We start from the raw sequence: 16,320 nt of genomic DNA, 5'->3' as shown, positions 1-16,320 counted from the left end.
TTTTGAGACCGGCCGCACCGCGCTCAGCCAGTGAGTGCTGTGAGCGCACTGGTCATCCCTATATAGGATCTGAACCTGCGGCAGGAGCACTGCCGCGCTCCCAGGGCCGCACTCTCCCGAGTGTGCCACAGCTTGGCCCAGAAATCTCTTAATTTCCAAAATGTGACTGCCTCCTGCAGTGAAAAGATTATTATTATTTTTTTTTTTGTCTTTTTCCGTGTCCGGCAACGGATCGCAACCCTCAGTGTCGCCCCCGCACCGGACCGGGACCGGCAACAGGATCACAACCCTCGGTGCTGCTCCCGCGCCTCGCTCAGCCAGTGAGCGGGAACCGGTCTGTACGTGGGATCCGAACCCTCGGCGGGAGCGCCGCCGCGCTTCCCAAGCGGCGCACTATCGCAGTGTGCCACCGGGCCGGCCCCAAAAGATTATTATTATTATTTTTTATATCCTAAGGTGGTGTTGTGGAGCGGTTGGGGGGGAGGGGAGGAGGGGAAGGGAGAAGGAAATAGAGTGGGAGGAGGAAGGGGGAGGCGTCAAGGCCACAGGGTCTTCATTCCTGCAGGGGAGACAAGGGGGCTTCCAGTGGTGGTTTGGTCATTGCTAGGCTGAATTCAGATGCTGGGGGGCATGGCTGAAGCCTTTGGCCCCCGACCACCCCAGCTTGGAAGACCAGGGGGCTTCCAGCAGCAGCTCAATGGTTGTTGCTGGGCTGGTTGCAGATATCAAGGGATGTGGCTGAGACCCAAGGCCCCCCAGCGCCTTGGTTCGGGAGCCCAGGTACTTCCTGTGGTGGCTCAGCAGTCGTTGCTGGGCTGGTTGCAGGTGTCGGGGGGCATGGCTGAAGCCCTCAGCCCCCCACTGCCCCAGCTCGGGAGCCCAGGGCGCTTCCTGCGAGGATTAATACTTTGCTGGTGAAAGTCTAACATCTTTTGTACAGGGCAATTTGGCAATATCTCTCAAAACTACAAATGCAACTATCCTTAGACCCAGTACTTGCACTTCTAGAATTTTACACTAGACATATATGTGAAATAACATATACAAGAATATTTATGGCAGCACTGAATGCAATAATGAAAGGCTGGAAATAATTATCATGAGGAGAACGGTTAAATAAATTATGATACTCCTGTTCAATAAAGCCCAATACTGATAACACTGTATCTTAGAGAGCAGTTTTTAAAGTGAAAAAAGCAAGGTAAAGCAAATAAAGCAATGTATATAATCTGCTCCCCTTTCAGGTTAAGGAAAGGAAAATTGCATTTGTTGGTATGTTAATGTATTATGTATTTAATGCTACTTTTTACTAGAAGGATACACAAAAAACTAAGAAACTGATGTTAGCTGTCACAGAGGAGACCTGAGTGATTAGCAGACAGGGGCAAGGAGATTTTTTTTTATATAAGCTTTTGTTTCTTTTGAATTTTGTTCTGTTTGGATGTATTACTTATTCAAAAATCTAAAATGAGCCACATTTTTAAATAAATTCAATCAGAAGGACTTATAATTGAACATTGGCAAGGACATTTTTCTTATAAAAAGATCTGGATACTAACTTCCAAAACACCACAACCAAAATAATGAACACATACAACAACTCACAAAAGAAAATGGTTCAAAAATAACCAAAATACTCATTTTATATATACAAATATTCTATCACTAAAATTACCCAAAGACTAAAAAACCCACCTTGTAAAAATCTTCATAAATTACAAAATGACAAAAAGAAAGAAAAAAGAAAATCACTAATTCTATAAAACAGTAATTTCCAATGGGATCTTAGGCACTCTGCCAAGAAAGTAAAAGTTCTTATACCCCTTGCTTCAATCAGAGTAGTTTCACTTTTATTTGCTCAATATATTGAACTTCCTCACTACTTTTTATTTAAAGAAAGGATTTAAGATGAAAAGGACATATTTGAAAGTCTGAAAACCCCTACCATAGGACATCAAACTCAAGAATTATTATTTTTAAGCAAAAAAGTAATTAAGGATAATTGTAGTTTACTTTAAAAGTTTGTATCACTGTATAGGCCAGCAAAAAAAAAAAAAAAAATGCTTACCTGAAAACTCGTCCATAATTCCCATGCACTTTATATACACCATAGAGTCGATCTGCTACTCTCTGAAATAAATATTTAACAGAAATTGCTATTAAGTCAAAGTTATATACAGATTACTTTTTTAAAAAAAGATTTCACCCTCATCAAAAAAACAAACAAAAAACAGGCTTAGTACAATAAAATTAGAAAATATGGAAAAAATATACACAATCTCCAAAAACCCATCACTAAAAAAAAACCCCCCAAAAAGCTGTTGCATCATAGTTATATATTATGAAGTATATATCATACTTTTTATGCAGTTTTTAATTAGTTTTTAAATTTTCGATAACAAGAGTGATAATACTTTTATCCAACTAGTTAAGATTACCTTTAATAAAACCATTTGAAATAGCTGAATAAAATTCCACTGAGCAGTATATAAAATATAAAAGCATTCCTTGTTAGATAACCTTATTTGCTATTTAGTTATTCCTTATTTTTCAGTATTATAATGTAATATGCCATCTCTGAGAGTAAGGCTTTTTCCTTCAGATTGTTTCCTTATGATAAACTTCCCAAAGTAGAATTTACCAGGGCAAAGGATACAAACATTTTCATTTCTACTGATATATAGTTTTATATAAAACTGCTGAACACATGCACATGTTAAACAAAGGTTCTTTTTTTTTTTTGGTGGCTGGCTGATGCAGGGATCCGAACCCTTGATCTTGGTGTTACTGTGCTCTAACCAACTGAGCTAATCAGCCAGCCTGAACACATGCAATATACTTCAACACTACTTTGTCAAAAGGTACCTCCTTCTAACCAACAAAAACATTAGATATTTTAATAACGGAATTACAACTTAGATTACTGAGATGAAATGTCTACTGCCTAGCAATTCACACAAATTTTACAAAAGACAAAACAAAACACTATATAAGATAATTAATTTGCTTTACTTTCCCCCAAAGTGTTACGGACATAAACTGGAAGATCAAAAGCTAATCCCATAAAAACTTCCTTAAAATAATTCTAGAAAGGCTGGCCAGTTAGCTCAGTTGGTTAGAGTGCAGACTTATAACACCAAGGTCACAGGTTCAGCTCTCCATACTGGCCAGCCAACAACCACAAGTTCTAGTATATAGTTTCTAGACGTAAACTCTGAGAATAAATTACCTCCCTGATTCCTTACTCAAACATGAGTAATCTGAGGAATTAAGCATTAACTATACGAAAAATCTTAACTCTTTCAAGACATCAACTTAAAGTAAAAGAACCACCACTGTAAATACCTGGAGCAGGTGTAAGAGGATCATAAAATGTTTTCCATCTATCCTTGCCCTGCTCTCCTGCTTGGAGGGAATACATATCTTCTAGACTAGGGGTCAGCATACTACAGGTCTGCTGCTTGTTTTTGTAAATAAAGTCTTATTGGAACACAGTCATATTCATTCATCTTAGCACTATCTACGGCTGCTTTCACAGCAGGGATGAATAGATGCACCAGGGACCATATAGCCAACAAAGCTGAAAATATTTATCATCTGGCCTTCAGAAAAAGTTTGCTGACCCCTGAAGACTCAGTTTTCAAGACAAAGCTCATAGTCCTTATTCTGCTTGAAACTCTTCAGGGTTGTCCCCAGACGTCTAAATTAATTTTTCTAGGATATATTTCCAAATTATTTTTTGAGCCTTCTATAGAGTGTCAAATAAAGTTTGAGAGATTGTTTTCTGCAGGACTTTTTAGACCTCTAACACCATATATGAATCATGACTGCTCAAGAGACATATGGTTCACAGTAGAAAACACCTTACAGGATTAACATTCCAAAGAATAAATGATTAAAAAATGTCATTCTAGACCACCAACTTTTCTAGATCCCTGCACTTTTAGATACCAAACCTCCTTCCTAAAAGCTGAGCATTTTATCATCCACTTAAGATATTAAGCACGAAAGAGAGGAAGAGAACATGTTAAATAAACACTTAAGAACAGAAATTAGAAGCAGCTTAAGTGTACAGGCAGATCCAAAACAAATGTTCAAAGAAAAATTTTGTGAACCTCAGTTATTAAAAAGTTTGTTTCTTTAAAGTATGTCACTCCTGGCTGCTGGTACAAAGGAGCTTCTACTATAGCAATTAGAGCTCTGGAAAATAACAGTGGTTCACTGGGTATGACTAAAAGAGGCAAGAATGTTCATACCCCAGAGAAGTGAGCAACTACATATGTGGAGCTAGTCTACTCATGAACCAGGCAACAAGGAGACACTCAGCAGTTGTTTTTTTCTTTTTTTATATATATAAAGATGACCGGTAAGGGGATCTTAATCCCTGACTTGGTGTTGTCAGCACCACGCTCTCCCAAGTGAGCCAACCGGCCATCCCTATATAGGATCCGAACCTGCAGCCTTGGTGTTAACAGCACCGTACTCTCCCAAGTGAGCCACAGGCCAGCCCTTCAGCAGTTGTTACTGGACCAACAGTGCTTCTGGTGGGAACTCTACAAGGAGAAACAAATTTGTGCCAGCCACCTAAAACATGAAGTGGCTCTGTCTAGATCATCAGGCAGTGACAAAGAAGATGAAGCTAAGTAAAACTACAACTATAAACCAAAAAATATCATTTCTAGAGAAAAAGAAAGGCATAAATGGCAGGGAAGTCAAACATGAATGATTAAAACCTAAAACCAGATTGATTCAATGGTTGTTGGTAATCAAGAATATTGTTGCCAGGGAAAAGGGTCTGTAGCCAATGATTTAGTCCAGACTGCTATTCAATTTAATTTCTGTTGACAGGTCTTCCTTTTTGAAAATTGATCAATTAGCTGACAGGGCAGGACTGACACTAGCAAATTCTTTGACAACAGAAGACATCTGACAGCCTCATCTGATTATCCTTCCCAGTTCCAAATTATTTGGAATTAGGAATGCCTTCTCCATCCTCACTGAAGTAGAAGATTAAATGTTGACAAGAACAAAATTCTGTCACATGCTATTAGATGACGTTATTTAAAAAATCTAGACACACAGTTTTTTTCACCCTCAATTCTCCTAAGGAGTCAAAGATTGAGATTTAAGGCAGCTGATATTTCCGCCAAAATGGCTTTTTAAAAGGAGCCGTAATACTCTCTACTGTCACCATCACTAAACATTTCACAAACACTAGATATTACCTTCTTTGTAAATGACTATGAATCAAATGTTAAATAGTATCTCAATAATTATAATTTGCATTTTTAAGTATTAAAGAAGTTAACCCCTTCCCCCCATACACACACTTTAAATTTGATTTCCCCTAGAGAGTATAGTAAGAAATACAGGATCTGAAGTCAGGCAAATGTGAGTTCAACTTCCACCTCCTTCTAACTTCTCTCTTTGGAGAATTTATTAGATCACTCCAAGCCTTAGTGTTATTCTTTATTTGGAGATGTGGAAGTGGCCTTCATCATATGACTTTGTGAGGATTTAAATAATGTTTGTAAGGTTCCTGGCAACAAGCAGATTGGCTCAGTGAATGTCAGTTCTCTTCTCCCTCACTCTGCTTGAATTCATGTCCTTTGTCAATGTATCATTCATAGGTGGTTAAGAGCATGGGTCTGGAGTCAGATTTATGGTTTATATTCTGGCTCCACATATCTAATTATTGTGTGATATTAGGCAAATTACTTAACTTCATTTGCCTCTGGCTTTCTAATCTGTAATACAGGGACAGTAACCATAGCCACCTTCAAAGAGCTACTGTGGAAAATGAATAAGAAAATTATAATATGTTTGAACACTATGGCTGATACTCAGTGGTACACAAATGTTAGATGTCAGTATTATTTTCCTTTTGTTCTAGTTCACAAAACACAAAGGATCTCATCTGAGTCTCATAACGCTGAAAGGTACCCATTCATATAATGAAAATTTATTCGGTACCTACTATGTGCCAATAGAAACTACTCTCATTTTCCAGCAAAGAAAACAAACACTGAAAGGTTACTGAATTTGCCTGAAAGACCCAGTAAATGGCAGAGACAAGTTCCAAATTTAGCTCTTCTTAGTCTAAGGCCACCAGCCCTTTCTGGTTGTTCTGTTTTTGACTTCTTAAATATTTAACTCTTTAACCCATCTTTATTTATTTATTTTTTTTGCCTTTTCTAGTTTCAAAAGAATTCTTGACAGAAAAAATAGTCTAATAATTCTATTTTCCCTTCATCTGTTAATTTGTCATCTGTCTCAAACAACATCTAAACCTCTTCTACTCCTACACTCTAGATGTTACTACAAGGCCCTTCCTGTGGTGTTTTCTGCACTGTCTGCAGGCTCCTGTCAGCGTGGGGCTTTAACCTTCACTTTTTACGATGCCTCACTTTTCTGTTACTGTCCATGACTAAAGATCCTTTCTTCCAATTTTAGAACACTGTGTTTTAAAACCAAAGCTAATAAGAAGGCATCATGTATCTTTCATCAGCTTTTCTTTCATTTATACAGTAAAAATCTTAATTTGACTCACAGATCAAGTGCTGCCTTTCCTTTGAAAACCTCAAGCTATCCATCTTTCATGCCAATAAAGTTTCTGAAGCCTGTTTTCAAAGAGTTTAGGATAAATATCTATACCCAGAATTGTCTTAAAAAGTTTAGGATAAATATCTATACCTGGAATTGGCCATTGCAAACTCTCTGACAACAAGGTCACTTTCCTTAAAGGTTCTTATCACATATACATTACTAATCAACCAGTTCCTCTGGGTGGTTACAATTAAATTCAAGAAACGCCTTATTGCTTTTTCGCATCTTTTGAAACATAAAACTGTTACCATATACATTTAATCATTCGTTCAATGAATGAGTCAAATATTATTCCAGCGATTTAGCAGTAAGAAAACAAAGTGTCTGTTCTTGTGGAACTACATACACTAGTAGGGGAGATAATTAACAAATGAGTACATAATACAATGTCAGTGCTGCTACAAAGACAACAGCAATAATAGAAAATGACAGGGAAATGACAGAAAAGATAGAAAATGACATCTTATTTTATATAAGATGATCAAGAAAGATCTGAGAAGGCACTTGAGCCAAGAACTGAATGACAAGAGAAAATGGCCACGAGAGTATTCTGAAGGTGAGTGGTGGGGGAAGAATGGTACACACAGAGGAAAGGCCAAATAAAAGCCCTAGGGCAGAAACAAGTTTGACATCGTTAAGAAGAGTTAGAATGAAGACAGAGCTAAAGTGGAGTGGGCTGAGTTCTGGTCAAGACAGTGGAATAGATGGTCCCCAGCATCACTCTCTCCCACAAATCACCAATTTACAACTATAAAATGTAACATCAGCCAAGCTGGGGCTGCTGGAGCTCAGGGGAAGAGGAAGAGAGACCTACGGAGTTCATGAAGGTGGGAGAAACCACAATGAAGAGAAAGAAAAAACCGCTCAGAGTGTTTTAGGCCGCGGCCGCTTTTGGCTGGAGCTGATGAGTGCATGGAGCAGGAGCCCGCAAAAGCCGCAGCTGTGTCCTTTGGATGGAGTTACTTGGAGGCGGCAGGGGAGAAGAGGGCCTTGCGGCTCCCAGGACAGCAAGACCATGGTTTTGGGGGACCCATGCAGGAGCGAGGAGCCAGAACAACTGAAAAAAGAGAGCCATTCAGAGGCCGGTGAGTCATCATAAAGGATTGGCGTAGGGCCCATCCCATGGGAAGTGTTTGCAGCACAGGCGGTGGGGGAAACAGGCCCACCAGGGAACACTGGGGCACAGCAAGGACAGACGATCTGCCCCCCCCCCCCCCCCCCCAGTGAGCGCAGGACCACTCAGAGGAGACTGGTTGGGAATGCAGAATTGTATGGGGTGCAGTTTGACAAAAAAACTCAGGCCTGGATCAGTTTCTACACAACCCAGATCCACACGGTCTCTGGAGAGCTGGAAGTACCTATAAGGTCAACCATTAAACCCTGAACTGCACAGAAAGGCTTCCCTAGGGAAACAGCAGCAAAGCAGCAATTTAGCTCGCCCACACAGCTTAAGTACTGGTTCCCACAGGAAGTTCCCCCATTTTAGAAGTAAGCAAAGGACAAAAAATTATTTCCAGCCCAGGCACACCAGCAGTGCCTTGGGGTCTGCCTGGGAACCAGAGGCTTGGAGCTGGGGACCGGACCCCACTCCCACATCCAGGCACACTGTGTCAGAACCTCAGGGCCAGCCCGGGGACCCGAGGCATTGAGAAGGTGACCAGACCCACTCCCACATCCAGGCACACTGTGCCAGCACATTGGGGCCTGCCCAGGGACCCGAGGCATTCAGCCAGGGACCCGAGGCATTCAGCCAGGGACCCAGACACACCCCACAACCAGGCACACTGCCAGCACCAAAGAGCATACCAGAAACACCACCTCCATATGGGTGGCCCACCACAGCCACCACAATTACCATGGCTGCCGTGAAAGAGGCTAGATGCCACAACCACCACGCAGATGCTCTGCCAACCAATGGAGTGCACTGACACCAGGAGAGTTACCAGCAGAGATAAAGAAGAGGATGTCTCTCTCCATAAAGCCCATTGCAGACTGACAGAAGAAGCATCTGCTCTATGATAATATTGGGGGACCTGATCACACTTCTCAGCATTGGACAGATCACCGAGGCAACAAATCAACAGAGTAACCATTATTCTTTCAGAAGGAGAGAAGAAATCTAGGATAATTAGAGCGGAGACAGGGGAGGGAGACAGGGATGGGGGAGAGACTGGACAAGGGACATAAAGAATAATTACGATTTGTAACAATATGTACGCTAGTAATATTGATTTGATCAACATATCTCAATGTTGAACCCCAAAATATGTATAATAAATTTTGATTCAATAAAAAAATACATTAAAAAAAACTGACTCATTAACGATTCCATAGTCACTAATTGAGCTCTTATTGGTAGCTGAGGATCAGCAAAAAGTCTTGTTTTGTTTATGAATTATTTATTCTCCTTCACCTTCCTGATAAAATTCTACTTATCTTACAAGAACACAGTTCATATATACCTTTTCTGAATCCTTTCACTGGTCCTCCTAGGCAGACTTACATATAGCCTTCCTCTATGCTGATACTGTACCGTGTAAATACCTCTATAACGGGTATATGAATTCATAAATAAATTTCTTGGTGCAAATGCATTTTTGTTTTTGTTTTAGGATGCTCCTTAATGTATAAATAAAAGCCTTTGCTAAAAACAAAACAAAAACAAAACAAGACAACTGTATAATTTAGAGACAACAGATGTAGGCACTGTAGTGGAACAAACTGTGGACCAAAAGCTGGGTTACTGCAGTTTTAGTCCTAATTATGCTACTAACTAGGTGAATCACAAGTCAACTTTTATAGAGTTCTGTTTTTCAATGAAGGGGGCAAAACGAGAGGGGTATTATAGGCAGTACTGCAGTGGTTTCCAAGCTTTTCTTTATAGGTGGCAGAACCTCTTGACAAATAAAACTTTACACAGAACTCCAGAATGTGAAATAGATAAAAACTGAGATATTGTGGTGCTAAGCCTCTTGGACCTGCTCCTCTGGTCTCTCATCCTCTAAATATCAAATGTATTAGGTGCTTGTCAAATTTATGGTGAGTCCATTTTTAGGGCAAACCTAAAATAAAATAAATAAGGAAAATTTTTAAAAATAAATAAGGAAATTACAGTTTCTGTCAGCACCAGGCTCAACCAGTGAGCAAACCGGCCATCCCTATATAGGATCCGAACCCGTGGCCTTGGTATTATCAGCACCGCACTCTAACGAGTGAGCCACGGGCTGGCCCGGAAATTACAGTTTCTGAATATAAAGATACTTAAAGACCAAGCAAAAAATAAAATAAAAAATAAAGTGGAGTGGAGTGGGCTAAGAGTAAAAAGGAACATAAAAACAGCTGTGTGGGAGAATCTACTAAACATTTTCACTAACATCATTGTTTTGTTATGATCTTTAAAGGTTATTTAAATATTAATCACACTTAAATATATTTTCAGTAAAAAAGAAGATAAATCACTATCATACCTTGCCTTGTGACAATTTTACCTCTTTTATGAAAAGCATCACCCATATCTTCTTTCAGTCTAAATGATGTGTAGCAGTCTCACAACAATGACAATCATTTCACTTAAATTTATCCTCTATGCTCACGCATTTGCTGAGTTTAACTGTACACTTTGTTCAATTTACCACTCTATGTCTGGGATTCCTGATAAATCTGATTCTGGCTGGTATTTATGTTTTGTCCCTCCTTCAAGCATGAAAGATTGTTTAAGAACCTCTGTACAGTGGGTTAGTCATGCGATTGGCCTAATAGTTTATTTCTGCCTATTTTGACTCCTGAACTATTATTTTCTTTCTTTTTTTTTTAAAGATGACCGGTAAGGGGATCTTAACCTTTGACTTGGTGTTGTCAGCACCACGCTCTCCCAAGTGAGCGAACTGGCCATCCCTACATGGGATCTGAACCCATGGCCTTGGTGTTATCAGCACCGCACTCTCCCGAGTGAGCCACGGGTTGGCCCTCCGAACTATTATTTTCCTGCTAAATGAAGCTTTCTACAGTGTTTCCCCTCTTCCTTTTAGTTGAAGTTTTTTAAGGAGGGGGACTGCTTTTGTAATTAGCCAGATTCTTAAGTTAAATAGATTCTCCAAGTTTTCTGGCACAGGAGGCGAAGCAGTGTGAATTGTTCTTCCATTATTTGGGGGTGTCTCTGTCCCCCACCCCATTTCCCACAGGAACTGTTGCCTAATTTGTCTGGGTAATTTCAAGGCAACCAAAGGCCTAGAAATTTTACCTCATTAATCCACAGTCTTTTCCACTATGCAGTTCTTGACCCTAGCCTAATAATTCTCAAAGGTACCTTTTTCTTTTCCTAGAAGGTATGTCACAATTTGTTTAAGGAGTCCAGTGGTAAACCAGGAGATTGGGCCAATATGAGGGTCTTCTAAAAATTTTTTTCCTTTATTCTATTTTTCTATACTATTACAGAAATCTTTAAACATACAAAGTATAGAGACCAGGACGAAATACTTCCATTGCCCAGAACCTGGCTTCAATAATTATAACCAATTTAGTTTCATCTCAAACTACCTCTCTATTCCTCATTAGTGGACTCTTTTATTAAAGCAAATCTCATGTTGGGTGGGAGGGAAGAGAGGGAGGAGGGAGGGAGGTTTCAGTAATGGGCCACAATAATCAACCACATTGTATATCGACAAAATAAAATTTAAAAAAAAAAAAAAGCAAATCTCAGACATTATATTTCACTTAAGGAGGATTCCGATTAGCATAAGATGTGATACTAGATGTGCTAACCCAGCTTATTTCAAGCCTGAGCAGAGAGGCAAGTTCTAAGGTTTCCTGTAGGTACCCCAGAGGATAGAGAGAGGATGCTACAACATTTTCCAAGTACATTAGTTTATTGCAAAGTATTCTTCTCCATGTCTATTACAGCCAAACTATACGGCTAAGTACAATGATTATTCGTCAATTTCAAGTTCCTCTTGTCATGGCAGGCTATTACTGCAAATTATTTAGTAGAATTTATGAGCACAGACACAGGATGGCCTAACATCCATAAACTATTTATTTATTTATTTATTAAACTATTCTACAGATCTTTAAAAAAAACCTGGAAGAATAGGATATTAGTTTATGTAAATCTAAAACCCTACACTTATTTACATTCTCACACTGAAATGGCAGGCCTTTTGACAAGGTATCGAAACAACCATATGATTAGAAACCATGGAGAAAATAATAGGCTAAAATTCTTCAAGTTGTTTATGACACAAAACATTTCACATTTTTTAAAAAAATGCAGTTTGGATGATGAACATACTAAATTTGAATGTAAAAATCAGTTATTTGTCAGAAATATCACCCATTACTTAAAAAAATAGTGATTAAATGAGAAGCACTTCCTTATAAATGTGTGTCAAAAAGCTCTTAGGAACACTTACAGCTCTGACTCGAAGAAGATGTGAGATGACAGACTGTAGTTCATCACTGTAGTGTTTTAGATCAGTAAATCTCCTGAAATAGGAAACACAGAAAACATCATTTTTCTCATGAAAATAAATACTGAAAGACAAAACAGTAGTTCCTGAGAAATAATAAAACATTCTATTTAACCATATGCTGGCCTTCAGTATTTATACACTAATATAAATTTTAAAAGATTCTAAAACAAAACAATGATACTTTCCTCTGATATTCTGGCAAGCGAAAAACAGAAGTTATACTTTGTAATTTACATCATGAGACTGAGCTAGAGATAAAATTTGTTGGTATAAAAAATTACTTTGAACAAAAAAACCAGGAAAAAATTTATGATGCTAAAAAAATTCTTATGGTGCAAACATAAACTCGTGGTCTCTAACCTTAATCTTAATGCTGTTCCTGTAATCTTTGTTTTTCTAATCTACTAACTGCCATTCTCTATAAAGACCTGAACTTCTGATACACCACCTGAGATAGAACAGACACCATCAGATAGAACCCCCACCTCCACCTCCTGCCAATCAACATACAAACTTTCCCATACCCACATTATTTCTTCCTTCCCTCTAGAGACTTCCTCCCATCTAAAGCTCTAGATTCTATCTCAGCTATACCCCACATTCCTATTTCCTAACTTCCTCTCTCTACAAACTCCTTCACATTAGCATACCAATTAACTCAGGTCTCCCTTAGATTAAAATACACACATACTCCCTTGACAATGCACCCAACTATTACACCCTCTCAAGACCCACCCTTTTTTACAGCCAAGCTTTCACAAAGCATTATCTCCCCAGTAATAACCACTTTTCCCCTTCCCATTCACTGCTTGGCCTATTAGAATCTAGCTTCTGCCTCCAGCACTACAGTGGCGAAATACTCTTGGCCAAGTCACCAACTATTTTCAAGTTGCTAAAATCCAATCACATGTTTTAGTCCTCCTCTTACTCAATCCTCTCAGCAATGTAAGAGCTGACATCACTCTCCATCTTAAAAGTTTGTTCTCTCTCTCTTTTTTTTTTTTTCTTAAAGATGACCGGTAAGGGGATCTTAACCCTTAGCTTGGTGTTGTCAGCACCACGCTCACCCAATGAGCTAACCGGCCATCCCTATATAGGATCCGAACCTGCAGCCTTGGTGTTATAAGCACCGCACTCTCCTGAGTGAGCCACGGACCGGCCCTTTAAAAGTTTGTTCTCTTGTCACCAGTGTTTTCTCAAGGTGTTCCTTTTACTGTGGTCACTCGTAAAGGTTTTTTTTGCAGTACTCACTTCCTTCATCCATTTTCCAATCAATCTTTTAACTACACACTCTGAATGTGACTTGTCATTCACAAAGCTTCACAATTATGATCTACATGATGCAGAATCCCAAATTTCTACCACCAGCCCAAATCTCTCTCCTAAATTCCAGATCTATGAAGCCAGCTGATCAGCAGATACTTGTACTTGCTTACATATCAAAAGCTCAACCTATCTTCCCCTATAGCTCAAATCTTTTCCCCCTGTGCTTCCTAGCACTTTGTATTTCCTTACATTCTTCTTCACCCCATACAGTCTACTAATCACCTAGTCTGTCAATCCTACCTCCTAACATTACCCAAATCCTCTCACTTTTTTTCTCTGGTCTCTCTGTCAATGCCCTAGATTCAGACTGGCATCACCAATTCTTACCTGGAACTCTTGCACTGTCCTCCTGAATGGCCTCCTAGTCCACTCCCACACCACTCTAATCTACTCTCCACTATCTTCCTAAAGTCCAAATCCACATCACTCCCCTGCTTTTAAGGTTTCTTCTGCTGCAAAGGTTATCTACTCACACTGAGACCATGTCCGAACTCCTTAATGTGGCTTAGCTTACAAAACTTTTCACAGATCCCATGTATGCAGTAACTTTCCTTCATCTAAATAAAGCAGCTGGCAAGGTTGAGGCATCAAATCATTAGATAAAAAACTTAATCTCTACCACTCTCATTCCCCTGAAGGCAGTGTTTTTCAACTAAGAAAATAATTCAGGGATAAAAGAGGTGGCAAGATTATCACCATTAAGTGGAGTGCAAATCCTTGTCTGATCTGCCCTTTCATATCCTAGATGGAAGGTAGAAAATATAATCTTCTATTTTTCTTGCATCTGTCAGATAAAACTCTAAATGGATATAAACCTAAAAAACGAATGAGGTATTAACCTCTGGGGAGTAGGAGTGGGATGGATAGGGACAGCAGTGAGCTTTTCATTATATAACCTTTCCAAATCTATCAATATACATATATCTAGTTAACCAGGAGAATGTATTACCTAGTCAAAATTTTTTAAAGATTTAAATAAAATTATATCTAAAAAAGAAATATAGGGCCGGCCCGTGGCTCACTTGGGAGAGTGTGGTGCTGATAACACCAAGGCCATGGGTTCAGATCCCTATATAGGGATGACCGGTTAGCTCACCTGGAGAGTGTGGTGCTGATAACACCAAGGCCATGGGTTCAGATCCCTATATAGGGATGACCGGTTAGCTCACCTGGAGAGTGTGGTGCTGACGACACCAAGTCAAGGGTTAAGATCCCTTTAATGGTCATCTTTAAAAAAAAAAAAAAAAAAGGAAATATCTCAGATAACTGAGAACTGCTTTCCTTCTGCAGAGCTAATTAAAATTGAGCTGGTATAATTTTCCCTTAGAAGTTAAGATTGAATATCAATTTAAGTATCAAGAGGCAAATACCATAGTTGATAAATCTTGTCTATCCTTGACCAGATCTCCTTATGCTGGGGCCCAGGAGCCATAAATTCTATAAGATTAGGTCTTCTAGAGCTTCTCCAGACTTGATCAGATTCGCTAAGGACCTTTCTTTTCTAGTTTCCCAACTCTGTATTTCATGACTATAAAATTCTTAGTTGTCATATTTGGTTATGAGAAAATCTGTAAGAATATAAACAGTAAGACTCAGAACACTTAAGTTAGGTGAACCAGAGATTTCTGGAGTTGAAAGAAAAGGTCCTAACAACCTGGCCACAGAATGTATAAGGCATACTAAAGTTTCTCTTTCTGATTAAAAAAGTAGCACAGTCTCTTTTGGGACTGGGGTGGGGTGAAGGGATGACACAACATGATCAATCACATTACCAGGAAGTCAGGGCTAAAAGAATTTTAACACAGGTGACAGAAACAAAATATGAATCTCTGGAAAAATCACAGTAACTGGGAAATCAGAAGACCTAAAGGTGAAGATTGAAAAAGTCCATCAAGCTTTAGGTAACAATATGTACTAGGGTACTTAAAAAGGTTCGTGGAAAAATGAAATGAAAAGATACAAGGGCTGGCTGGGTAGCTCAGCTGGTTAGAGCATGGTGTTATAAGGTCAAGAGTTTGTATCCCCACACCTGTCAACCACTAAAAAAAAAAAAAAATACAAAACTTTCCATGAACTTTTTGAAGACCCCTCATATTTAAGAAATAAAGAAATACATTTTCTGGAAATGAGAGTCTACGTTCTTTGCCCAAGTCAAAATCTAGCAATGTCTGCAAGTTAAAATGAGGATCCTACCCTAAATGATTAGGCATTGTTAGAGAGGGAGTTTTTCAAGATGGTGACGGGTCTGGAGCGGGCGTGCCAGAAGACAGCACGAGCCTGAAAAGTGTGCGCTGTGCTGCCAGAGTACTATTTGCATTTCCAAGAGCAACAAAAAACGAATAAATCATTGATCAACTAATCTACAACGATTAAAAAGCAACTACAGATTCGAGGTTTTAGGGCTGACACAGAAGATTCCTGAGAGCACCCGAGCCGCGCCACGGGACTGAGTGAGCAGCCCGAGGCAACAAAGGCCAAGGAAGACGGCAGCAACAACGCAGAGATGGAGAGGAAGACGCCTGACCGGCCCAGCTCTGTGAGCTCTATGAGTGACCCCCAGCCCAGCCCTGCTTGCGGGACAGACGCCCGTCTGGCTCCTGCCTACCACACGAGGCTAGGCACCGGCACCAGCACTGCCTCCATTTTCTCGGGTAGGGACGGAGCTGGCCAGCTCGGCCAGGCCTGCCCTCCTCACTTGGCGCAACTCCTCACTGAGCCTAGCCACTTGCGCGCCTTGGCACGGGGCCTCCCGGGGCCTGCGGACCGGTCTCCAATCCCACTCCCCCCGCGGATCTCTGGCAGGGCTGGTGGCGTGGAGAGCCCCCGGCCAGCGTCAGGAGGGCAGGGAAGAGGAGCCCAGCCAGATTGTCACCCCACTGCACCCTGGGCTTCGGCCCCAGGTAAACTTCCTGTTTCCAGG

General features: G+C 40.1%; 1 protein-coding gene across 1 annotated transcript in view; it reads right to left on the bottom strand.

The window, feature by feature from the left end:
- SNX4 (sorting nexin 4) overlaps nt 1-16,320 on the bottom strand; it is a 60,312-nt gene that overhangs the window by 19,121 nt on the left and 24,871 nt on the right. The window contains exons 6-7 of the mRNA XM_008577452.1: nt 12,015-12,087; nt 2,069-2,130 (exon numbers count right to left, since the gene is read on the bottom strand). Of these exons, the coding sequence (XP_008575674.1) occupies nt 2,069-2,130; nt 12,015-12,087 (135 nt within the window). The remainder of the gene's footprint in view (nt 1-2,068; nt 2,131-12,014; nt 12,088-16,320) is intronic.

This window comes from Galeopterus variegatus, unplaced genomic scaffold, assembly GCF_000696425.1.
Source record: "Galeopterus variegatus unplaced genomic scaffold, G_variegatus-3.0.2 Scaffold1514, whole genome shotgun sequence".
In the NCBI taxonomy this organism is placed as follows: Eukaryota; Metazoa; Chordata; class Mammalia; order Dermoptera; family Cynocephalidae; genus Galeopterus; species Galeopterus variegatus.
Note: the sequence above shows the minus strand (reverse complement) of the source record. Positions and strands in the feature narration are given on the sequence as shown.